General features: G+C 41.5%; 1 protein-coding gene across 1 annotated transcript in view; it reads right to left on the reverse strand.

The window, feature by feature from the left end:
• The window catches only part of LOC126252735 (solute carrier family 22 member 7-like), a 91,687-nt gene that overhangs the window by 30,715 nt on the left and 33,944 nt on the right, over positions 1 to 27,028 (reverse strand). The window contains exons 4-6 of the mRNA XM_049953638.1: positions 9,174 to 9,331; positions 6,295 to 6,463; positions 778 to 999 (exon numbers count right to left, since the gene is read on the reverse strand). Of these exons, the coding sequence (XP_049809595.1) occupies positions 778 to 999; positions 6,295 to 6,463; positions 9,174 to 9,331 (549 nt within the window). The remainder of the gene's footprint in view (positions 1 to 777; positions 1,000 to 6,294; positions 6,464 to 9,173; positions 9,332 to 27,028) is intronic.

A 27,028-nucleotide genomic window follows, 5' to 3' on the forward strand; every position in this document is an offset into this window, starting at 1 on the left:
AGAATATAAGCGCCACTCTGCATAACCACAGCCCCGCTAGAAGACGGGCCGTGATCAGAACGATTAGCTGTGACTTGTGATCTACACAAATTGCTTGCATGGGAGTTGCAAATAATCAATGTCTTTCGATATATATACGTGTCGCCAATTGCTTACGACATCTCTTTGTGACAAAGGCAACGGTTAAGTACTGTCAATTTAATTTACTGTAGTAAACTCCATTAATAAGATTTGCTTGAGTTGATGTCTAGGTATCCGAGAACACAGCTTCCTAGGCACCCTGTATTAGACAAATGGGTGGACACGATAGAAACCTTACATGCGCAGTACAGTATAGATACGTTATAAGCTGACACATCACATACAGCGCTGTCAGCTGCTGATGTGCTGCTTCTGAATTCCACCTTCACATACTGTCCATGTGACAGTGGCCGCACCATGGCATTGCTAACTGTATTGCTGTATGGAGGCATTAGTCTATAAATAAAGTGCAGATTGCTTGTGCATTGGTAACTCCACGACCGCCACGGTACTGGAGAAAACATCAGACATGCAGCACTGTAGTTAGAAGTTGTCACCTGGTGACAAAACATATTTTTGGTAATTTTTAGCTCTGAATAGACTGCAAGGAAATTACGAAGGTTTCACAAGTTTCGTGACACCTTCGCCTTCCCCTTGAACTAGAAATTTGAAGAGGCTGCAGATAATGTGTACCACCCATAAGCTGCTAGGTTCTAGTAGAACAATGACGAGTTGGAAAATTGTTTGGTAAGTCACCTGGCAACAATGAGGATTACTGTGTTCCTGAAGACATTCCAGCTGGAGAAGATGCCGAGGAAGCCCCTCCTGTCTGTCTTGCTCTTGGCCACGGTCTGGATCACCTGTAAGGCGAACGGGGGCACCGTGGAGCCGTTGGTGGCTGCTATGCGACGCAGAACAGCCAGCGCCTCCTGCTCGCGACCCCTGCACGCCAGCCAGCGTGGAGACTCGGGGAACCAACTGTCACAAAAAAAGTACAAGTCTCCTGTAAGTATTAATCACAGTAGTAGTTGTAGTAGTAGTAGAATATTGGTCCACTTATCAGCTTTACAACAATATTAGAGCTGTCAGCTTAATACAAAGAAAAGACACAATGAAAACTTTACTTATACATTCGGACATTTAAATGGTTACATTTCGAGCTTAACAATAATTTATCGATTGTGCACAATATTCTTTAGTATTTTACTATGTTCATACTCGAAACAAATTAAGCTTAATAGGGAAACGAATGTTCCATTATGAGACACACACATATTCAAAGATTGAAGTGTATAGGATTAACGAAAATTGTAAGGTGTAAGGTGAATTGGAATATATATATATATATATATATATATATATATATATATATATATATATATATATATATATTCCAATTCACCTTACACCTTACAATTTTCGTTATTCCTATGCACTTCAATCTTTGAATCTTTGTAACTCTGAAAAACTGAGTAGATATTCCTGAGTAATAAAATGTATATTCAGATGAGGAAGTAGTGATGGGAACAACTGAGTCAAAGGAATCGATTCAGTTGGTTGTTGGAAAGCAATGCATTGCATTTTGAGTGTGAACATTCCATTGTTATGCCACTATTTAACCATTATTGTAGACTCAACTCTGTTATCACTTGTCGTCACCGTTGTTGTCATCCCGACATCTGATTTTTATTGAGTGCATTGACTAACTATTAGTTTGGCTCTTCATCCACGTTTATGAAGAGGCATTTTCTTAATAGTGAACTCTGTGTTTGGATCAGAATTCCGAAATGCTCAGTGGTGTGAGGATGGAATAAACCTTATGACTGATTAGAAAATGATCCTCAAGACAAAGTCAGTGAGATTTAAAACCTCCGCAAAGATGATTCATAGTCTGAACCTATAGTAATTAAAAATACGAATAAAATTAACAAATACTTGTCGCAAAAAAAGCTTCCAACAATTGAAGTATATGTTTTATGTTCATGTCACTTTAGCATGTACCAAAATAGGATGATTGGTGCAAACCAGAGGAAATAGAGTTTCAGTAAATTAAAATAAAAATTGATTTTTCATTTGGTCCAACATAAATTTATCTTGTAGCACCAGTCATTAGCCAATTAAAACCACCCAAATATCCATATTTAATACCAGAAGGACGAAAAATGCATATTTAAGTAAATGAATACATAGATTTTAAAAATGCTGCATTTTAAGAAATATACTTTTTATTCAGCTTTCCTTGAGATAAATTAATTATTTTTCTCTAAAGTAGTTGGCAAAACTAGTTGTGATTCATGTATAACCGAAAAGAATGCACATAAAATCTCTCAAACCCTGAGACTGACTGAAAACATTAATATGGCTGATGTAACCATCAGAGACTTGTCAGTCAGCTGCCTGACATTAAGTGAAACAACTCAGACATTGAAAGTGAGTGAAAACAGTGATAAAGCTTACATGGTCGCAGAGACTACATTCAATTATTGGTTGTTTCGTTTGACTGAAAAAAACGACTGAACAAAAAAAAGTTGACTGGACAATCGGTTGTTAAAACCAGTTGGTTGTCCCCTAACTACGAGGAAGAAGAAAAATTATTACTATTATCACACAGATCAGCATGCAACATTTTCCAGTAAGAATATGTATTATAGAAAGTATATTGTAGAATGAAGTGGGTATTGTATTATAAATATGTGTTACATTTTTACAAACGGTTGTTCTATGTTGTCTAAATAACCCATTAAGGTATAATAGGAATTATTTAACAAATGGTCTATAAATGTCATATGAAAATTGTTAAAGTTAAATGTGACTCTTGTCCTGTGATGATAGACAGATTGTTGGTGTGATAATTACAAAAATTTTCCTCAGTGTGCATAATAATAGGTTCGAAGTGCTCATGTTCAGCAATCAAAAGAACACACACATCGCGCTAGTGACTGATATGCTACCGAAACGTCGCAGACAGTTTAAGATAATCAGATGTTTTGTCTGTTGTACCGATCGACAGACTGACAGAACCGATCGACAAACGGCCACCAAGACAGTGTAATAGAGGTGACAGAAGTTGAGAAATCGAGAAATCGGAGTTTACACCAGTCAGGGCCAATAAAAAGCAGAGTGCTCAACATAGCGCAGCATGCCTTTGCTGGAAACCTTATCAGTAAACGCCCCAGTCGGAATTGACGTGTGGAACAAACACATACTCGCTGAGGCCCACAATCGGATCAGACACCCACTGGGTTGGACACCGCCTGCCAAAGTGTGTTTAATCTGATGGGACGGTGTACCAGTAAGTGACGCTAGATTCCCAACCCTCCGGGACCAGGCGTAACATTCTTCCAGGACAGTTTTAGCCCATCAAACACGACTTTCACACTTGTTGCCTAGGCACCTCACGCCTACATCAGACAAACGATACTTGAAATCATATGGACTAGATAGTGCGACTGCATTTCGGTCACACTGCTATCTGTAAGATAAATATTTCTTTTAAAATACAATTAAAGGGTTTTTACCCATTACAGTTTGTGAAATAATTACAAAATATTAAATTTTTATGTTTTATATTGAAAGGACGGGGACCAGAGCGACCACCTTTACCGAAAACCAGCGCCCGCTAGAAGACACTATTTTCGACCACTATTAATGTAAATGTAAAAAGAAAGGTATAAAAAAGTTGTATGAATTGAACTTTTACGATCACCTTTTGGTGTTGCAGTTCTTCTTATTCCCGTGCTTGCTAAGAAAGTTGGGTGACGAATTCCTCTTTATGCAAGCTACCTTTGGAGTTTTGTTTTACCCAGACATGTTTCACCGCTTTTTGTGCTATCTTCAGTGGATTATTTTGTTTCCTTTCTCACATGAAGCTATTGAATGTTAACGTTGGTAGCAGCGAGTCTGCTACACAATCTGCAACTTGTCATGGCTTTGATATTTTTGTCCCCTTTGTTTGTGGTGTGGTAACATGCTGATATCTACCACTTTTGCCATTTCACAGGAATTTTCTGCGATTTTTCGAACTTGCTCAGTATTTTCGCCGCCATACTAAGTTGTAGGTTGTGTAGCAGCATAAATATTCAATAGCTTCATGTAAGAAATAAAATAAAGTAACCCACTGAAGATAGCACAAAAAATGTTGAAACATGTTTTGGTAAAACAGAACTCCAAAGGTGTCTTCATAAAACGAAATTCCTCATCCAATAAACTTTTACAATATTCAGTTACCGTTTATGTTTCGTCCCTAAAGCTTGTTTCTAGTTTTACTTAACATGGATCACGAAAGCAGAACATTGTTACCGAGTTTATAATACTGCAAAATCTAAAAATAAATATTTTATCTTGCAAACGTGAAGAACTTAAATTATATGAACAACGTACTTCACCAAATATTCAGTTTTTGTCTTTGAGAAAAGTAAAACTCAGAAAGTGAAATAAGAGTGTTTTTATAAGTTAAGAGATCCACAACGCCAAAGAGCATGAGCTAGGGCTAATCGTCTGCATATTATGGAAGTACCTCAAGCACAAAATATTGACAAAGGTTCAAACAGTACAAATTTTATTTAAAGAAAGGAAACGGTTGTACATCAGAGCAGACTAAATCAGAGACTACAAATTATCAATTTAATAAATTTTTTGAATTTGAACATCTCTGGGATTAATTATAAAACACAGCACTGTAGTACTGAAAAGAAAACACTGCTCTAATGCTTTTTTTATTATGTCATACTACAAATTGTAAAACTATCGTAATTGTAATAAAAATTATCAGCTAACAAAGAAATATTATACATACTGTAGCCAAATATATGTGCAAGAAATATGATGTTCGAGGGTTGCCAACATACAGTATCGTAAAACAAGGCGTATCATGGTAACTATCAAGTGATCCATCCTAGGAAAGAAACTGGTCTAGATGGAATTCAAACCCAGCTCGTAAGTACATCATTATAATATTTTACAAACATCAAGAATGCTATCCTCAAACATTGGTATTTCCTTGCACGTTGGAAACTGGGCAAGGTCCTGATGTTCAGTAAGTCAGGGAAAGACGACTCCATCCCACAAAATTACAGGCTGTGCTCTTTCAGCAGTGTTCTTGAGTAAATAATTCAGAAACATCTCACTGGCACTGCATCAGTGTCCTGAGCCCAGACAAACTCCAATTCCAGAATCACCTCGCCACAACACAATTTCTCTGCACAACACGCGACAATAATAGAAAAGAATCAGAGGCACTGTTTTCCTTGACCGCCGAACGTATTAGCCATAACAGCTTTATGAGCAAACTCGCTAGAATTCCGCACAGGTTCATATGTGCCACGCACTCACAGGGGCTTCAAGAGATTCGGGGTAAACAATCAACACTACATGGTAAACAGGAGGGAGCACCTCATGGCAATATACTGGAGTTCCACGCGTTAAGCCTCCACGACAATGTGATAGCAGCCATCCACACCAATGACATAGCTACCCTGGCACAGTACTGGAAATTACCAAACACCATCTAGGCATACAGACAGGATTGAAAACTCTCAGGCATTCGTTGGAGAAATGGTGAGTTTAGTAAGTAGAAGTTAATTCTGTTTACAAGTAGACCGCACCGCGTCCCCTCCCACACACACACACACACACACACACACACATATATATATATATATATATATATATATGTACAAGCACAAACACATATACGTACAAGCACAAACAGTGTAGATAAATCACATTACACAAACATTTTTCTGTGAGAATTAGCTACCTTGGCGTTAAGTTGGACTGGAGGAAATTGAAACCAGAGTTTAAGTCAGACTTTTCTAATTCTACCCCATGCTCAACTGCCAAAGTGCACTGAATGGCAGCATGGCTAGTACATGTATGTAACTCTCATTATAAGGCTGATGATGTATGTAGGAGCAGTCTGGGAATACCGAACACCAACAGATCTTCAGACCCTGCACTTGATTAATTGCGAGCAATGTCCCACGACACACACACACACACACACACAACAACGGACCACTCGACTGGTCAGTGATATGAGACACTCGAAAGCTCTAAGTAGCTCGCTATGTGCTTCGCATCACACCTTTCTACTGTACATGCTTCTCGCACAAAAATAATCTGTGGTGAACTTCTGTTCTTGCACAAGACACGCTGACTAAACACAAGCTGTACATTTTCGTCGTCCTTTGTTCATTCATCTCAAAAACATAAAATTTTCTATTCATTGCACCTTTACACATCCCCATGTATCGTTTATTTTGCGTATATTACCTGAAGAAGAAGAATAGTATAAAACAACTGAGGGCAGCAAACGAGAGGGAATAGTTCCAATTGGGCAGCGCCCAAGGCACCAGACCAGCAAGCATCATTCCAACGGCCATGCTGCAGCACGCATAGCGGTTGACTGCAGTGCGGTGCTTGATATCAGTCAGCTCCAAACCTGAAACACGAGAAATCATCCTCAAATGCTTTCAGTATTACGTATCAAATAACACAGACTTCACTTCAAAAATGTTTCAGAGGATATTCTATACTGCAATTGCAGGACAGACAGCATAGCACTATGTATGGTTCCACAGTAAATAACTTATAATGAAAGCCTAAAACTGTAAACGAGCAGTGTTTGCTAGGCCAAGCCACTTTTTCTACTCCATTGTAGTACGAATGGTGTTGTTGTTGATGTGGTCATCAGTCCAGAGACTGGTTTGATGGAGCCCTCCATGATACTCTATCCTGCGCAAGGTTCTTCATCTCCAAGGAACTTCTGCAGCCTACATCCTTCTGAATCTGCTTAGTGTATTCATCTCTTGGTCTCCCTCTACAATCTTTACCCTCCACGCTGCCCTCCAATACTAAATTGGTGATCCCTTCATGCCACAGAACATGTCCTACAAACTGATCCCTTCTTCTAGTCAAGTCGTGCTACATATTGCTCTTCTCCCCAATTCTATTCAGTACCTTCTCATTAGTTACACGAACTACCCATCCAATCTTCAGAATTCTTCTGTAGCACATTATTTTGAAAGCTTCTATTCTACACTCCTGGAAATGGAAAAAAGAACACATTGACACCGGTGTGTCAGACCCACCATACTTGCTCCGGACACTGCGACAGGGCTGTACAAGCAATGATCACACGCACGGCACAGCGGATACACCAGGAACCGCGGTGTTGGCCGTCGAATGGCGCTAGCTGCGCAGCATTTGTGCACCGCCGCCGTCAGTGTCAGCCAGTTTGCCGTGGCATACGGAGCTCCATCGCAGTCTTTAACACTGGTAGCATGCCGCGACAGCGTGGACGTGAACCGGATGTGCAGTTGACGGACTTTGAGCGAGGGCGTATAGTGGGCATGCGGGAGGCCGGGTGGACGTACCGCCGAATTGCTCAACACGTGGGGCGTGAGGTCTCCACAGTACATCGATGTTGTCGCCAGTGGTCGGCGGAAGGTGCACGTGCCCGTCGACCTGGGACCGGACCGCAGCGACGCACGGATGCACGCCAAGACCGTAGGATCCCACGCAGTGCCGTAGGGGACCGCACCGCCACTTCCCAGCAAATTAGGGACACTGTTGCTCCTGGGGTATCGGCGAGGACCATTCGCAACCGTCTCCATGAAGCTGGGCTACGGTCCCGCACACCGTTAGGCCGTCTTCCGCTCACGCCCCAACATCGTGCAGCCCGCCTCCAGTGGTGTCGCGACAGGCGTGAATGGAGGGACGAATGGAGACGTGTCGTCTTCAGCGATGAGAGTCGCTTCTGCCTTGGTGCCAATGATGGTCGTATGCGTGTTTGGCGCCGTGCAGGTGAGCGCCACAATCAGGACTGCATACGACCGAGGCACACAGGGCCAACACCCGGCATCATGGTGTGGGGAGCGAAATCCTACACTGGCCGTACACCACTGGTGATCGTCGAGGGGACACTGAATAGTGCACGGTACATCCAAACCGTCATCGAACCCATCGTTCTACCATTCCTAGACCGGCAAGGGAACTTGCTGTTCCAACAGGACAATGCACGTCCGCATGTATCCCGTGCCACCCAACGTGCTCTAGAAGGTGTAAGTCAACTACCCTGGCCAGCAAGATCTCCAGATCTGTCCCCCATTGAGCATGTTTGGGACTGGATGAAGCGTCGTCTGACACGGTCTGCACGTCCAGCACGAATGCTGGTCCAACTGAGGTGCCAGGTGGAAATGGCATGGCAAGCCGTTCCACAGGACTACATCCAGCATCTCTACGATCGTCTCCATGGGAGAATAGCAGCCTGCATTGCTGCGAAAGGTGGATATACACTGTACTAGTGCCAACATTGTGCATGCTCTGTTGCCTGTGTCTATGTGCCTGTGGTTCTGTCAGTGTGATCATGTGATGTATCTGACCCCAGGAATGTGTCAATAAAGTTTCCCCTTCCTGGGACAATGAATTCACGGTGTTCTTATTTCAATTTCCAGGAGTGTATAAACTAGTTATCGTCCATGTTTCAATTTCATACACGGCTACACTCCATACAAATACTTTCAGAAAAGACTTACTGATACTTAAATCTATACTCGATATTAACAAATTTCTCTTCTTCAAAAAGGCTTTCCTTGCCATTGCCATTCTACATTTTATATTCTCTCTACTTCGACCATCATCAGTTATTTTGCTCCCCAAATAGCAAAACTCATCTACTACTTTAAGTGTCTGATTTCCTATTCTAATCGCCTTTACACTTGGTGTGCGTGATTTTTCAGAACCACTCGTGTATTATTTATTACAGGTAGCTTGTCATCTGCAACCAAACAAAATTTCTCATCAACATAGTTTGGTTGCAGATGACAAGCTACCTGTAATAAATAATACACAAGTGGTCCTGAAAAATCACGCACACCAAGGTATTAACAAAAAGAAATGAACTATTGTTTGAACTAAATATCCACATAATTTTGTAATCATTTAGTAAAAATGTTCACATTGCAGAATAAATAAAACGGAAACGCACTGATGATGGCACAGTGGTGCAGAAACATGTTTGGGTACTGAGAAAAAACGGTGTTTTGCATAACTGGCGGACCTCACATACAAGAGTTCTGGTTTAATATTTCACTGCATTGGATTGTTGCTGAGATTGTTGTGAAAGTTGAATCTATCTTTTTAACACTTACCAACAGACAAGACAGATTCTGTCAAAGGCCCAGCCGCAGCTGACACGAGGGATACTGCCAGGATGAAGAGCGGCAGCACGTGTGGAGACAGCACGACCAGCAGCCTGCTGACCACGTGTGCTGACAGGCACAACAGCTGCTGGGGGCGTCGGCCGTACCTGTCGTCAGCAATAGTCAGCTCAACCTGCATCTCAAGGTGCTGGGCAATCCAGCTAGCAGATAAAGCCCGGTCGCAGGTTCGAATCCTGCCTCGGGCATGGATGTGTGTGATGTCCTTAGGTTAGTTAGGTTTAACTAGTTCTAAGTTCTAGGGGACTGGTGACCTCAGATGTTAAGTCCCATAGTGCTCAGAGCCATTTGATAAAGTCCCATGATCATGTGCTGACACTTATTATCAGAAATATTCCTTTTATTTGTTGATGAACTTTGTGCTTGGGACAGAAAAGATCAGAAACTGGAGTAACCGTGATCTTAGATGGTTTACAAGTGACCGTTAACCGTATCGACACTATGCCTGTACGCCATATGGGCGCCCGTGTATTGGCTGTGTGGACGGCGTCCTTACCCCATACGGGCACAGCTTTTTATCCGCTGAAATGTGTTTCCCCACGTACTATGCAACTCCGACTGTAGGACAGCCGTAGCAGTTCGTATTTTATCCGCTAGATGCAGCAGGAATCGATTTACAGGTGTGCCTTTACTGAACACATTGTAGGTTCAAATGGCTCTGAGCACTATGGGACTTAACATCTGAGGTCATCAGTCCCGTAGAACTTAGAACTACTTAAACCTAAGGACATCACACACATCCATGCCCGAGGCAGGATTCGAACCAGCGACCGTAGCGGTCGCGCGGTTCCAGACTGAAGCGCCTAGAACCGCTCGGCCGCACTGCACATTGTAGGAACATCAGAAGATACTACCAGAAAGGGCCTGCGAGCAACCTTCAGAGCAAGGAAGTTTTTTTCCTTTTTAAAAAATAATAAAACAAGTGTATATTCCAGGCTCAAATGGAAAAATAACGGGATATACATTGGCTCTCCGCAAAACATCAGGCAACCACCAAAGAGATTTCTGTATGTTCAAAAGAATATTTTACAAGAACAATAGAGCCAAACATTATCGTAATCTGACGTGGACAAGACTAGTGTAGACTGTGTCATTCAGCTTCACATCTACTGCCCATTCGCAAGAAAAACAATGAAGTGGCAAAAAAGCTTCATTCACGTTCTCTTAATGTCTGCTGTATTGGTTTTATTTTGTACAAGGATGTTACCGAGCAGAAGATATCTCTCGTGGAATTTTTAAAACGAAGTTTGCATAGACTTGTTAGCTGCGTGAGCAGACATTCGATCATTGGAAGCAACACCAGCCACCAGTGTAGATAGAAATTTTGGTCGTCAACTTCCAGAACAACAAAGGAAACGCCACGCGCATCAGTAAAGTTTCCTTTGAGAAAGGAAAGAAAGAGAATGGCAAGTGGATAATGAAAGAAACCAGATACTGGTACAAAGACTGCAGTGTCTAACTTCATGTACCACCACGTGTGTAAATTACGTATGAATTACAAGTCATCATTTTTTGCCGTACAATGTGAAGTAAATATGCAGTTGTGAAGTTATATTTTTATTTTTATTTGTGAACGAATGTAAAAGTTTTTCGAGGGAGGAGGGGGAATTTTTTCGTGTTCTTGGAAACCCTAATACAGGGTGATTCAAAAAGAATACCACAACTTTAAAAATGTGTATTTAATGAAAGAAACATAATATAACCTTCTGTTATACATCATTACAAAGAGTATTTAAAAAGGTTTTTTTCACTCAAAAACAAGTTCAGAGATGTTCAATATGGCCCCCTCCAGACACTCGAGCAATATAAACCCGATACTCCAACTCGTTCCACACTCTCTGTAGCATATCAGGCGTAACAGTTTGGATAGCTGCTGTTATTTCTCGTTTCAAATCATCAATGGTGGCTGGGAGAGGTGGCCGAAACACCATATCCTTAACATACCCCCATAAAAAAAAATCGCAGGGGTAAGATCAGGGCTTCTTGGAGGCCAGTGATGAAGTGCTCTGTCACGGGCTGCCTAGCGGCCGATCCATCGCCTCGGGTAGTTGACGTTCAGGTTTATACCAACGTTTAATACACCACCTATCAGGAGGTTTAACACCATACTTCGTTCGAAATGCACGCTGAACAACTGTCGTCGATTCACTTCTGCCGTACTCAATAACACAAAAATCTTTCTGTTGAGCGGTCGCCATCTTAGCATCAACTGACGCTGACGCCTAGTCAACAGCGCCTCAAGCGAACAAATGTACAACTAAATGAAACTTATAGCTCCCTTAATTCGCCGACAGATAGTGCTTAGCCCTGCCTTTTGTCGTTGCAGAGTTTTAAATTCCTAAAGTTGTGGTATTCTTTTTGAATCACCCTGTATGTCAGTACTAATGCCAACACACACACACAGATATATATATATATATATATATATATATATATATATATATATATATATATGTATAAGGTACTACTACTGTACTAAATGTACCTGTACATAATAAAACAGTATTGCAATTACTGTTCTGCTAACTTACATTCCCCACGGATGAGTAGCATTTCTACCTTCTCTTCATTCGCGTGCATTCTACTCACACAACTCTCCAACCGACGTTGGTTGACGGAATGACGGGTGTGCATTCTACTTATGTCCTCTGTCAACGTCAGCACGTGGATGTGTTCCATTACCTCGAGTACCTCCACTAAGCGCTGGGAGCGTCAACGCCAATGTTGTGTTATATAATTAATAACGTTGTGTTTCAGTGAATGTTACACTGTGATACATTTTTGAATAGGTCTTTAGGAAGGGAATTGAATTACCGAATAAAAGTACAGGGTATCATTTAAAAAAGTTATATCGTTGTTCATATCTTTGTAAAAAACAAAGCTACATCAAAGGCAATCATGCCGATTGATGTCTCCCTGACGGCTAAAGAACATTTGCTTGAAACATTTTGTAATTTCCATGTGGACAAACAGTTATTTAGGATGGTGAAGATAAATGGGACACACTGTATATAAAACCAAGCGTATTTCCTAAACTGTAATGTATGGGGTTTAAAATGATGTATATATACAGTATGTACCTCTGAGATGCTTCATTAATGTGTAATTATTCTTTAAATTTACAATATAATCGCCAGTTCATCTGAAGACCAGAGTTATCAGTGCTGAATGTGATAAATGTAGTTACAAAACGCCATGCACGAGGTGAAACATGAATGAAGAAGAGCTGAAATGGGTCAGGCGTTGAGGCGTGTGACCCGTTTCATAAAGTAGACACTGTTAATGAGAAAATAATTCAATTTCTCACCTTCGTCAGTCTATTCCGTTTCTTCGCTGCCCGTGTTCAACAATACAGTCAGCAGCTCATGGTCTCGTGCTTCGCGATGCTGACTCTCGATCAAGAGGCTCTGTATTCGATTCCTGGCCGGGTCGGGGATTTTCTCCACTGGACACTGGGTGCGCGTGGGTTGCCCTCAAAATTATTTCATCATCTTCGATGCGCAGGTCGCGAAAGTGGCGTCGAATAAAAACAAATACTTGCGCCTGTTGGCCGAACTTCCCAGAATGGTACTTCCGGCCAACAGTGCTACACGCACATTTCATTTCAACGAAAATACACAGAATACCCAGTGAAGCTTACACCTGTAATTGCACTGATGGGCCAAAGCATTATGACCAGCTGTTCAATAGTGTCTTGATCTCCCTTTGGAGCGCATACATCAGCGATTGTGCGTGGCATGGATTTGACCGATAGCATCCCAAATATATTCCATCGAGCTCATGCTCAAAATGAGTTCACAATCATGCTTCTCAAACCACTGCAGTATGATTCTGGCCTTGTAACACAGACAGTTATCCTGGTGGAAGATGTTGTTCCCATCCGGGAAGACATTAAGCGTGAAGGGATATAGGTGGTCCACAGCACTAAACATGCAATCCACATCTGTCATAATACCTTCGACAGTGCCACAGGACCCATGAAAACCCAGATTAGTGTCCACTATAGCATAATACTGCCTCCACCAGCCTGCATCCATGAGACGGTGTGTTGAGGATGTTGATGGAGTAGCTTGGGAACACATGGAGGTCACCTACTAGTACAGAGAATCCATTGAAAGGTCTCTGTTGGATTCCTTTCATGTTACTTTCTTAAATATGTTGTCATTTACGGCATAAATTCCTCTTCTAAATTTACTGTGGTGTTTCTATCTGGGAGGAGACTGAGCTGTGAAACGTCTTACTTTTACACATAAACAAGAACGAGCTGTCACACTACTACACTTTAAAACACAGTTTATATGTAATTCATGTCAGACAGTCTCATACGGAACCTACATCCGCTTTCTTTTATATACTGTATATGATAAGATACTGTCATCCCCCTTCCCTTCTGTGTGAGAGGATGAATGAGCAAATGTATTTCTAGTTGCATGCTTGAGGGTAGCAGACAAGCCTGTCTGCTAGAGAACCGTAGGACCAACGTCGGAACTGGTAGCTACGCGTTCTAAAAGCAGAGAGGTTTCTATTCTTAGTATGGTCCTGTCCGTCCCTTGTCATGTTAGTATAGGAAGCTGCCCCTCTGGCCACTTCCGTTTGTATTTGTGAGCCACCCTCAGGAAGGGACCAAGTCAGTCTGTCCGCGGCGAGCGTCTGAAGTGGTAAGATCTCCGGCTAAGCACGTGTCTGCTAAGTCCGTAGGACAATGGATTTCTTAAGTGCAGCCTAACTGAAAATTTAATCACCTTTATTTCAGGTTTAGCTCTAAAATATCTAATGTTATCTTAAATTGCTACGCAGTGTAATTCGAGTGTGAAGTTCAGAATATATTCCGGTAGTTGCTTTGTCATTACTTTGTGAGTAAAGTGGAACCACGTGTTGATCAGTAACTCTAACTAAGATCATCAATCTTAATTGCAAATGTGTGTGAGATTATAACGTCTCGTCTTGACAATATTTTTCAATATAGCAACTTTTCTTTATGTTCAACCCACGTGGGGTGTACTTTGTGAGGCCGGTACCACGTGCTTATACAATTGTTTGACCTATCAGGTTAATAGTAAGACGATAGTAACCAGTTCAAGGTTTTTCTTTTGTAAATTGCTTTTCGATCTAATTTATTTTAATTATCAAAATTATTGTGGAGTTACACGCTTTGTGTAAACCAAGTTGACCACATGTAGCATGTGGTGTAATCATCAAAGTAGCCCTCAGCTATTCTTTTCGGGAAGATTTCACAGAGAGTTAGTATGAATTTAGTATACCAGTGTGTGGTAATTACATGACGGACAGGATTGTGCTACGAACGTAACTTCTTTGGGTGAAAATTGAATCGGTTGGTTGTGGTTAATTTCCTCTTGCATATGTTTCAACGTTCTTCATGTGTTATTTTATGAATGCAGTGTTGTATGCAGTCTCCCAATCTTGGCTCCATATTTGATGTGTTCTGTAAGATTACAATCTCACATTTTCACAATCCTAAATAAGGCACCAGCTTAGTTACGACTCAAGTTTAATATGCTGAAATTTCAATGATCAATGTTAAAATAAATTTCCAAATATAAACTGATTTATTTCTTTTTATTTAAATTCTGCTTTATATATATATATATATATATATATATATATATATATATATATATATATATATATATCACCGGTTGTCGTATGACTATTAAAAGATTATAATTAATGTTAGTCTGGTTGGGAATTTGGTAAGCTAGACTGGATACCTGGTGAAACAGTTGCGCAGTAATGCAAGGTTAACTTCCTCAGACAGCTCACAGCTTTTAAATCGCTTTTATTGTCTATCAGCACCGCTTTCAGAACAAATCAAAGCAACAACGTTACACATGGCGACCCTGCTCTGTGATTCCGCTAGACTCTGGAATCTCTGAAACGTTAGATTGCGAGCGTTGTATAATCTTAATTTTTTTTCCCTGCAGCGCTCGTAGAACTTCTGCGTTGTTTCTGAGCAGACTTTCCAAAGATTCACGGCGTTGTTGAGCGGCGTTGTGTTGTTTGTCTTGTTTTGTTTTCTATATTTGTGTGTTTTATATGTATGTGTTTTTCTTCTTGCTTGTAAATTGCACTGACTTCGATCAAAGATAAAAATTTGTTTTGCGTGTGAAAAAGTGCATACTAGGTTGGGTACCTTTCGTGTGACTGTCGTAATTTTTGGGGGATGCGTTTATTCTGATTAGCGTGTTGTGTACCGGGTATAAATTGAACTAATGCAGACAGGTAACCAAGCTAAGAGTAGGCGGTCCAACAACTTAAGCAACATGGACCAAGGGGGTAATTTGATTTCGAATATTAACGCGTCGGACGGTTCCGAAAATGCATTGGGGAATACTTCAGAGGAAATGCAAAACAGGACGAACGGGCTCACATCAGAGCCAGAAATTAATTTGCCTCCAACTAACCAAATTGATTTGGCAGAACTCATGAAAGCCTTATTGCAACAAAATAAAGAAAATGCAGAGAAATCTGAAAAATCGATCCGCAAGCTATGCGAACAAATGACGCAGAAATCTGAAAAAGCGATCCGAGAGCTAGGCAAACAAATGACGCAGAAATCAGAAAAATCGTTCCGAGAACAATAAGAATCATCCGAAAAATCGATCCGAGAGCTAGGCAAACAAATGACGCAGAAATCTGAAAAAATGGATCCGCGAGCTAGGCCAACAAATAGACGAAAAACTAATCCAGCAGACAAATAAAGTCGACAAGTCGATGCAGAGAGTGTCCGATGATATCTCACAAAGAATAAACAATCTGGCAAGTGAAATAAAAAGTGATATTATGAAAGAATTAGGCCGTACATTTGAACAAATCGATGACCGTCTGCAAGCCTTAGAACAGGGCAAGCGGAGTCGCGATGCGGAACCTAAAGAGATTGAAGAACAGCTACTTAGGAATTTCCAAGCGCTGAGAGAAGAATGCCAAAGAGAACACCACCAGGTACTCTCGAGGGTCCATGAGGCGGAAACGCATTGTCCCACGTCCGTTAGCAACACAGTAGCGGACAACAGTCAAGCGATTCACGCACTGGAACGGCAAGTAGAACAATTGAAGCAGACTGGGGCGGAGGACAACAGACAAATACATGATAAGATTGCAGCATTAGCGGACATCATAGGCACGATGAAGGTGACGGAGAGCAATAACAATACTACACAGGTAGCGGCCGCAGAAACCGAAGAAGTGCGTTCGCTTCTTAGATTTCGGAAGGGACAGTTCGAAGTGAAAAGGCGGCACAAAGCTGTAACAGGCGAATTACAAGAACACGTGGCGCATCTGGAAAACCGCATGGCGTGTGATTACGAACTCGCCAATAGCACTAAAAATAGCCGTACGAACAGTGCAGAGAGGGACTCCGGCCACGAAGGAGATTTTGACGACAGGGAAGAATGTATTTTGAGGGGCAGACATGAGAAAAATAGAAACATTCAAGGGCCTCGCCGGGAGGAAATGCGGGGATTTGATTTTTAAGCATGGCATAATTATGCTGCCAAATTTGAACCAGTCTGGTTTCGGCAGCCCAGCACGCCTATTCGACCACATGCTGCAGGCAAATCAATTTCTATACGGCCCATACGGGCCTGCAGAACTAATTAGGATATGCATCACCAAATTGCCGATTCACTTGCGCCACGTCATTCTTGCGGGACGATGCAAAGAGGACGTGGAAACGTTTAAGACACTTCTCCAAGAGTTAGAATATAATACAGCAGAATGCCCGCCTAATCAGGCACAAAGTTATTACGGGGCACAGCAGCGCGATCGCAGTTGTGGCCGTAGTACTAATCAACAGCGTGACTGGTCGTCGAGACGCGAACGGAACAATAATCAGGACCGGCCGTATAGAAACTGGGGTAACAGTCGCGAACACAGGTGGAACAACGGAAATGATCGAGGACGTGGACAAGATCGTGAACGCTACAGGTACGGCAACCAGAATCGATACTATGATGAATACGGTGGGAATAGGACTGTAGGCGGAGCACCTCATGATGTTGAAATTCGGCCGGCTAACCCTAGACATAATCCAGCAAATGGAAATGAACAAAACCGGCAATGACAAACGATCAGCGCAGAAGGCGCCCAATCGGAACAAATGTGCGAAATGGCAAATGAGTAGAAAGGACAGTGAGGAGTAGAGAGGACGGTGAAGAGAAACAATCGATTAGTTTACATTTGTAATAAATGCATTTCGAATAATATGTTGGTAAAAATAATGATAAAGATGATTCTATGTGATTGATTGAAGTGATGTTTTTAGTTTTTTTTCTTTCCTTGTGCAATTAGGATTTAGGATGGTTCAAATGTGAAGATAAAAGGTTTCTTTGTGAACGAGTGAAATGATGTTTATGGTTTTCTTGTGTAAATTGAAAAGAGTCGCTCGTGAGAGAAGCAAGATCTGTGTTGAATTAATGGAAAACCCAGGGGAATATCCGACCTGTGGGTATTATGGGTCTGGCAAACCCAGGTCCCCAGCTGTTAGTAGCCTTGTTTCCGATTTTCTGCTTTCAGTGCTACTATCTATCTATTACTATTCTATATCTGTCAGTATAAATGAGGATCTCTTACTATATTATGCGTGCTGTATGAATATTTTAAGATAGGAGAACTCTGAGAAAGGAATTAGTAAGTTTAGAATCTTGAAAACAGGATGCGATAATACGATTGTTTAACCATTGGCTCCCAATATGCGATGATATGTTAATATTGATGATACATGTCTTTTTTGTTCTTTATAGCTGAGTATGTAAAGCGCTGTCTGTGAATTTCGTCAGTATATTGATTCCATTCAAGGTGAAAGAAGAATTGTGGTTTGTGTAATTTACGTGGCCCTGAAATATTATTGTGGTAGTCAAATACGAGCAGTTTTTTCAGTAAATGGAGAATGGAACAGAAATATGGATCCTTTCGGTAGTCTTGATTGATGTTGAGCCAAAGCCTGAAAAATTATTCTGCGTTAATACTTGTCCTAGAAAAGCGACATTTATGTGTTTTGCTGATGCTGTGAGCATTACAGCTTACTGTTTTCGCTGGTGCGGGATGCACTGCAGCCTATATGATTTGTACTGAGGAAATTTCCCTCTCAAAGGTAGAGGAAGATTAAATAATTTTGATTATGAGACCGAAGGAAAGCTTGGTTTAAGGTAATAAGGATGAAGCAAAACATTTGTCATTTAAACTACAGGAGGATTCGGATATTTTGTGTCTGTTGTAAGTTCAATATGTTAAGATGAAACTGTTTTACAGAATAGAAGAGACTACAATTTTGCCATTCATGAGAAATGAATCCAGAATAACCACCACAGGCGAAATAACTGATTTAGAAGCGAAAGGTAACTTAAAGAAGGAACGAAATTGGAGCAAAATGGGTAAGAAAATGTAATATAACCTGTAGGATAAAAAAATTTTTTACCGTTCTCAGAGTCATCTGTGTGATTAATTCTTGTGATAACGTAATTTTACAGGAAATTGTCTTACTGTTTTATGTTTGAATATATGAGTATGATAAATGTATAACTGCGAGTCTCTTATCAGGTGTGTCAACTGATATAAATGTTTTGGCGTGTAAATAACCATTGTTCTTTTTACTATGTATGTTTAAGGAAAGTTCCTCCATATGTATCATGTGACAAGACATATGCCACGAGCGTCAAAAAGAGGACGAATTAGAACAATGTTGTAGTGGTATAAACACGGTGTTTAAGTAGCATTGAAGTAGCCTGTTGGATTAACTAGTAGTGGATTGAAGTAGAATTTTGAGTAATTCATGTTTATGGGTAGTTAGTTTGTAGAATAGTCAACAGGTGTGCATGTGTGTGTGTAAATAACATTTGAACCCTATGCTGTCCTGACCTATACGTCCACAAGGCATAATCCTATTCATTTTAGTGAATTAATAAGTAGCATTTGATTTCTTAAAACGCAAGTGAACCACATTAGTGATGTGGATTTAGGTATTATATTGTCAGTTCGTTTAATTTTTATTTTTATACTGTCAAGTCATTTCACTTTTATTTTTTATGTTGTCAAGTCATTTAACTTTTATTTTTATATTGTCGATTCATCTAACTTTTTTATTAAAAAAAATTAAGTCTCACTTTTGTTCTTAAAAATTGTGAAAGACAGTACTAAGTGGTATTATGTATGACATTTTGTAATCACATAACTATGATGAACAATTTCTGTGAATGCAGTTGAGAACGTGAAAGCGAACCGGCTAAACTCTTACGAGACAGCGGGAGCAGTGAGGAGGAGGGCTAGTTGTAAACTGGCAGGTTTCCTAGCAGGACACAATGTCAGCCGGGCCACTTCGGGAGCGCGGTCGACCACAAAAGAAGGGTTCGTGGCAAACACTTTCCCTTGCGCCTGGAGCTAATGGCTGGCCGCACCAGTGCGACCCTTCGTGGAGGCGATGGCCTGAGATGGCCGAGCGGTCCACCGCGCGGAAATGCATCTGCTGGCAACGCACCACACGCACGCGACCGTGACGAGACGGCCGCGGTGAAACGACCGAAGACAGGGGATAAAGGGGCGTGGAGCCTTTTGACACGTACTGTCCAGAGAAACTTGCAGACGTCAACGACGCCTATCGACATTTCCTGACGGATGCCCACTGTCAAGCGACAGCAAATCATAGTTCGATGTTCTCTGGTAGCTAAGGGTGGCACAAAGAAGAGCCATTAAGTGTCATCCTTGCCCAGGAATATCAACCTGGCGTGTCAAACGAGGATACCGCACGAATTTGACAACACAAACATGGAACCAAATCGAGATGTACGTGACACGGGCCACCAAGAGAAACTTCATGAGAGGGCAGAGACGGCGGGATTGCACGCAACAGATGGACAAAAATCCCTACTGACAGCTGCGGCGACGAACCCCCCCCTCCCCTTATAGTGTGCCTCAGAACAGTGGAACTACTGAGTGTGTCAGTGAACAGTGATTATACGGTTCTTAGTTCAATGCATATACGTGTGTTTCTGTCAGAGAAACTTTGACTCGTGTGTTTTGCAGGGGTTCGATTTATAGGTGTTTATTAGACTGACTCTTGTATTTTGCAGGTGTTCTGTTTATTGTTTTTTTTAGACTTTGACTCTTGTATTTTGCAGGTGTTTTATTTATTGGTGTTTTTTTTTAGACGTTGACTATTGTACTTTCAGAGCTGTTTTATTGATCAATGTTTGTTCTTGTGTGATGTATTAGATTTGTGATATTTATTTTCGTAAATTCATTCCTGTGGCATTGCTTCGTTTATCAGTCAGATAGCTATTCATTCTCATTGGACTGTGATCGATTAGCCTTTGCATGGGGCATATTTATAGTGAGGAACCCCATAAGGGTAACAATCACATAATTAATTGTAGTTTCAGTATAATGACACAGTGGTCATTGTTTGCTAACTAACTGAAATAGAGTGATTAAATTAGTGCCACAAAGTTTTTTTAGTTCTACAAATTATTAGTTTTATAAGATATAGAATTTTTTTGCGATAACAACTTCGTAAAACATGTTTTTTTCTCTTATCATTTTTTTGCTTTTGCGGATTGTGCATTGTAATGTTCTGCTATATAATACTGACGTTATTTTCATGGTTTTTTTTTAAATTGCTGTGGTTCCTTTGCTATTTTCATAAATTTTACTTGTTAATAAACAGTCATAAATTTCCCTGTGATCAGTTGGCTCTTGCAATGAGCAAATACTGGTGAACTCCATAAGGGTAACAACCAGAAATTGTTTTCGTATTAATGACACAGGGACCATTGTTTTTACTTGCTGACCGAATTAGTTCTACACTATCTTTTAAATAGGTGTTACAGATTGTTTTTTTTTTTTCTCTCTGAAATTGGTAGATTCTAAAGATGTGTTGAAATTATTGTGTTTTAGCAAGTAGCTGGTGACCTTTTGCCTTTTCTTTACATTTTTGGTTTAAGTTGGGTGTGAGAAGCCTGCGTGGGAATGTCCTAGCATGGCCAGAAAATTCCCTGCACAGTCTTTTCCCGTAGCGTTGGGGTTATGAAAGGTCTCTGTTGGATTCCTTTCATGTTACTTTCTTAAATATGTTGTCATTTACGGCGTAAATTCCTCTTCTAAATTTACTGTGGTGTTTCTGACTATCTGGGAGGAGACTGAGCTGTGAAACGTCTTACTTTTACACATAAACAAGAAAGAGCTGTCACACTACTACACTTTAAAACACAGTTTATATGTAATTCATGTCACACAGTCTCATACGGAACCTACATCCGCTTTCTTTTATATACTGTATATGATAAGATACTGCCATCCCCCTTCCCTTCTGTGTGAGAGGATGAATGAACAAATGTATTTCTAGTTGCATGCTTGAGTGTAGCAGACAAGCCTGTCTGCTAGAGAACAGTAGGACCAACGTCGGAACAGGTAGCTACGCTTTCTAAAAGCAGAGAGGTTTCTATCCTTAGTATGGTCCTGTCCGTCCCTTGTCATGTTTGTATAGGAAGCTGCCCCTCTGGCCACTTCCGTTTGTATTTGAGAGCCACCCTCAGGAAGGGAGCAGGTGAGTCTGTCCACAGCGAGCGTCTGAAGTGGTAAGATCTCCGGCTAAGCGCGTGTCTGCTATGTCCGTAGGACAATGGATTTCTTAAGTTCAGCCTAACTGAAAATTTAATCACCTTTATTTCAGGTTTAGCTCTAAAATATCTAATGTTATCTTAAATTGCTACACAGTGTAATTCGAGTGTGAAGTTCTGAATATATTCCGGTAGTTGCTTTGTCACTACTTGTGAGTAAAGTGGAACCACATGTTGATCAGTAACTGTAACTAAGATCACCAATCTTAATTGAAAATGTGCGTGAGATTATAACGTCTCGTCTTGACAATATTTTTCAATATAGCAACTTTTCTTTATGTTCAACCCACATAGGGTGTACTTTGTGAGACCAGTACCACGTGCTTATACAATTGTTTGACCTATCAGGTTAATAGTAAGACGATAGTAACCAGTTCAAGGTTTTTCTTTTGTAAATTGCTTTTCGATCTAATTTATTTTAATTATCAAAATTATTGTGGAGTTACACGCTTTGTGTAAACCAAGTTGAGCACGTGTAGCATGTGGTGTAATCATCAAAGTAGCCCTCAGCTATTGTTTTCGGGAAGATTTCACAGAGAGTTAGTATGAATTTAGTATACCAGTGTGTGGTAATTACATGACGGACAGGATCGTGCTACGAACGTAACTTCCTTGGGTGAAAATTGAATCGGTTGGTTGTGGTTAATTTCCTCTTGCATATGTTTCAACGTTCTTCGTGTGTTATTTTATGAATGCAGTGTTGTATGCAGTCTCCCAATCTTGGCTCCATATTTGATGTGTTCTGTAAGATCACAATCTCACATTTTCACAATCCTAAATAAGGCACCAGCTTAGTTACGACTCAAGTTTAATATGCTGAAATTTCAATGATCAATGTTAAAATAAATTTCCAAATATAAACTGATTTATTTCTTTTTATTTAAATTCTGCTTTATATATATATATATATATATATATATATATATATATATATATATATCACCGGTTGTCGTATGACTATTATAAGATTATAATTAATGTTAGTCTGGTTGGGAATTTGGTAAGCTAGACTGGATACCTGGTGAAACAGTTGCGCAGTAATGCAAGGTTAACTTCCTCAGACAGTTCACAGCTTTTAAACCACTTTTATTGTCTATCAGCACCGCTTTCAGAACGAATTAAAGCAACAACATTACACCATGTTCAACAATGTGCGCTATATGGTATGCTTCAAAACCTTGTGTCTGCACCACCATTGTACTCTGTCTTCAGATCTCGCGCAGATCGCTGCCCATTCTTTTTCATGGGGAAGCTTCCGATGATGAAGATTTTTGGTTTCTTGGGTCGCTCAACTGCGCCTGTACAAATTCCCAACCTTTGCTCAGCCCAATCTCGCCGCTGAATGATGAGGACAATACAAACACCCAGTCATCTCGAGGCAGGTGAAAATCCCTGACTCCGCCGAGAATCGAATCCGGGACCCCATGCTCGGGAAGCGAGAACGCGACCGCGAGACCACGATCTGTGGACACAAGCCTCTTACCTCCAGTTCTGTGACAAGGTACGGACAATCGAAACCTTGTCACCTACTCATGGTTCTACAGTCATCATTCATTTTCTGTAGATACAACAGTAGCACGTGAACAGCTGACCGGCTACACCATTTCAAAGATGCTCGTTCCCAGGTATATTGTCATAACAGTCTGCACTTTGTTGAGCCACGTATCACAGTGGATTTCTCTATTTGCGCCCCACTTATACTGAGGTGACAAACGTCATGGGATGCCTCCTAATATCATGTCAGACATGCTTTTCGGCAGTGTAGCGCAGCAACTCTACGTGGTATTGAATAAAAAAGTCGTTGTAAATCAACTGTAGAAATACTGAGCCATGCTAGCACTATATATATCCATAACTTCGAAAGTGTTGCCGGTGCAGGATTTTGTGCACAAACTGACAATCAAGAACAATTGTGGCCCAGTCACATGGCACATTGTGATCCGTAAAAATTCCATCGTTGTTTCGGAACGCGAAGTACATGAAAGGCTGCAAATAGTCTCCAAGAAGCTGAACACAACCATTTCCAGTCAATGGCCGGTTCAGTTGGATCAGAGGGCCCAGCCCATTCCATGTAAACACAACTCATACAAATATGAAGCCACCACCGTCTTGGAAAGTGCATTGTTGACAAGTTGGGTGCATGGTTTCGTTGGGTCTGCTCACACTCAACCCTAACATCACCATTTACCACCTGAAATGAGGACTCATCTCACCAAGCGAAGGTTTCCCAGTCGCCTACGGTCCAACTGATAATGTCGTTACCCCATGAGAGCCACTGAAGGTGATGACATCATGCTAACAAAGGCACTCGCGTCAGTCGTCTGCTGTCTTGACCCATTAACGCCAAATTTCACCGCACTGTCTCAACGGTTGCGCTCGTCGTACGTCCCACACTGATTTCTGCGATTATTTCACGCCGTGTTGCTTGTCTGTTAGCACTGACAGCTCTACGGAAACGCCGCTGCTCTCGGTCGTTAAGTGAAGGCCGTCGGCCACAGTGTTGTCCTTGGTGAGAGGTGGTGCCTGAAATGTGGTATTCTCATCACAGTCTTGGGACCTCGGAATATTGTAATCCCTAACGATTTCCGTAATGGAATGACCCATGCGTCTATTTCCAACTACCATTCCGCATTTAAAGTCTGTTACTTGCCGTCGTGCGTCCATAATCACAGCGGATAATTTTCCACACTATCATCTCTGGACAAATGACAGTTTCGTCAATGTTCTGACCTTTTATACCCAGTCTATGTGATACTACTGCCATCTGTATGTGTACATAACGTACGCCCACGACTTCTTTCAAGTCAGTGTACGAAAAATCGGTAAACTTGTTCGACACTTTCCTTGTCAACTCCTGTTAACTCAGACACTGCTCTGATTGTTGACAACGGCGAACGTTGTCGAACAAGTTTACCGATTTTTCAATGTTTGCATCAGTTTTTGCTGACAATGGTCTGCCAGTGCGAGTGTCATCACTGGTGTCTTCGCGGCCATCTTTAAATCGTTTAAACCACTCAAACACTTGTGTTCGCGATAAACAATCATCGCCGTACACTTGTTGTAACATTACAAACGTTTCACTTGCAGATTTTCCTAGTTTGAAACAAAATTTGATGTTAACACGCTGTTCTTTCTGTACACTCAACATTTTCCGATGCACAGACAAAACGTCAACTACTTAAAACAGACGCCACGGGCAGACTGAGTGCAGGAGGCAGATGAAACTCGAGCAGTAGGCGGAGCGAGAGTCACGTGACAGGCCACGCGACTTTCAGCCTTATTGCATTCGTTTTATTGTTTCACCAGTACTAGTCCGGATTTTTTCTAGCCACACCTCGTATGTGTGAGGGGACTCGAAAACGTAGGTTACACATTATTACCGCAGGTCCAGTAGCTTATGTTGAATTCTGCACTAAACTTCGAAGTGACTCAGATAAATGACAGTATTTTGCCACATAGTCACCAAATCTCTGCACACAACTGTCGGAACATTTTACCAATCGTTCAGTTCCTTGACGATAGAAATCCTCTCCTTGGTCCTGCAGTCATTCAAGAATCACTATGTGAAAGTTCTCTCAGTTGAAAAATCTGCCTTCCCCCTCTCCCCCCCCCCCCCCAGACGTCTTTTCAGCTTGCTGAAAAAGTGGAAAGATCTGGACTTCTCGGTCAGCATCGCCCATGTCTGGGCGGCGTTGGTCAAATTTTTTGCGGCATTTCCTTGCTGCTGGGCGAGACATTTCTTTTGGTCCATATAGTGCCATAATTTAACAATGAATCTGTATGCAATTTAGGCCTTTTGCGTACGAGATTCGTCCTCTTCCACGTACTTGAACTTTGGAGAAAATTTCTAGATGTCGCTTCAGTTCCATCGTACACTGTGATGCATCTGTTACCCGTACTGAAGTACAACTTGTAAGCGTACTGTCATATCGCTGGCTTAGTTGTGGAGTATCTTTGCGGGCAGCCGCGTCTGTAGAGGGTCGAGCGCGGGACACGGAACTGTTGTGTTGTGTATAGCTCCGTATGTGAGAGGCATTGTTAGTATCGAAATTGAAGTGTTGCTACAAGTACTATTACAGTACAGCGATAAAATAAGCAAATGATTCAGAGGAAAGTGCGACAAAAAGTATTTAAAACATAAGCAGTGCCGCCGATAACATATTTGTGTATCCTCTCGTTGCGTGTCGTACCGTACAGCATCAATCATCCGCACCGTGTTCGGTCTCCAAGAATGAACTAATGTGAATGAGTAATACTATTTACCACAAAAGAGAACATTTAAGTGCCAGTGTCTTGTAGCGAGATTGAGGGACGTGCGTTCGATCATCGCGTTCCCCATTATCAACAATCAGCCGCGCCGCGACGGTTACGCGCACGCTCGTACAAGTGAGAACTGAAAAATTAATTTTACGAACAGCGTTATATCATTACTAGTGTCAAGGAGGACTGGCACCAAATATCTGTGTGTGCGTGACGAGCGTGAGAACTTTCGTTCGATCATTCGGCTTCCGCATCATCAACAAACACCAGCGCCGTGTTCGGTACGCGTACGCTCGTCTCAGTAATATTGTGGACTGGTAATCATCCATTAATTGGGATAAACAGTTATGAATTAGCATGTAGACAGTTCAACCTGCCATTTCCCTTAATCGTCTCAGAATATAGATGTTCATACCAGACGTCGAACAGTGGTGTCTTTTAATGCGGAGTGGCTCCCCTGACTCGCTTGCATATTTCGATAGATAATTTCAGGCAAGCCAGCTGCGGTGTGGAGCAGAACAGTACGACCGCCACGTCGATTATCAGGTACGTGGTGTGAATAGGGCGCACCGTCACGAAACGAGAAGCCAGTTTAAGAACGAGAGTACCCACACCCTTTTGTACCCCCGGGCGTGTTACAAACCCTAGATCCATGAGACATACCACTTCCGAAATCGCTAGAGGATTCAATATTACAAGATCTACAGTGCCAAAAGATGCCGAGGGTAGCAAATTTCAGGCGTTACCTCTCACCGAGGACAATGCAGTGCTCGACGGCCTTCACTTAACAACCGAGAGCAGCGGCGTTTGCATGGAGTTGTCAGTGCTAACAGACAAGCAACACTGCGTCAAATGGCGACAGAAATGAATGTGGCACATGCGACGAACAAATCTGTCAGG

The sequence above is a fragment of the Schistocerca nitens genome, chromosome 4 (genome assembly GCF_023898315.1).
Source record: "Schistocerca nitens isolate TAMUIC-IGC-003100 chromosome 4, iqSchNite1.1, whole genome shotgun sequence".
Taxonomy (NCBI): Eukaryota; Metazoa; Arthropoda; class Insecta; order Orthoptera; family Acrididae; genus Schistocerca; species Schistocerca nitens.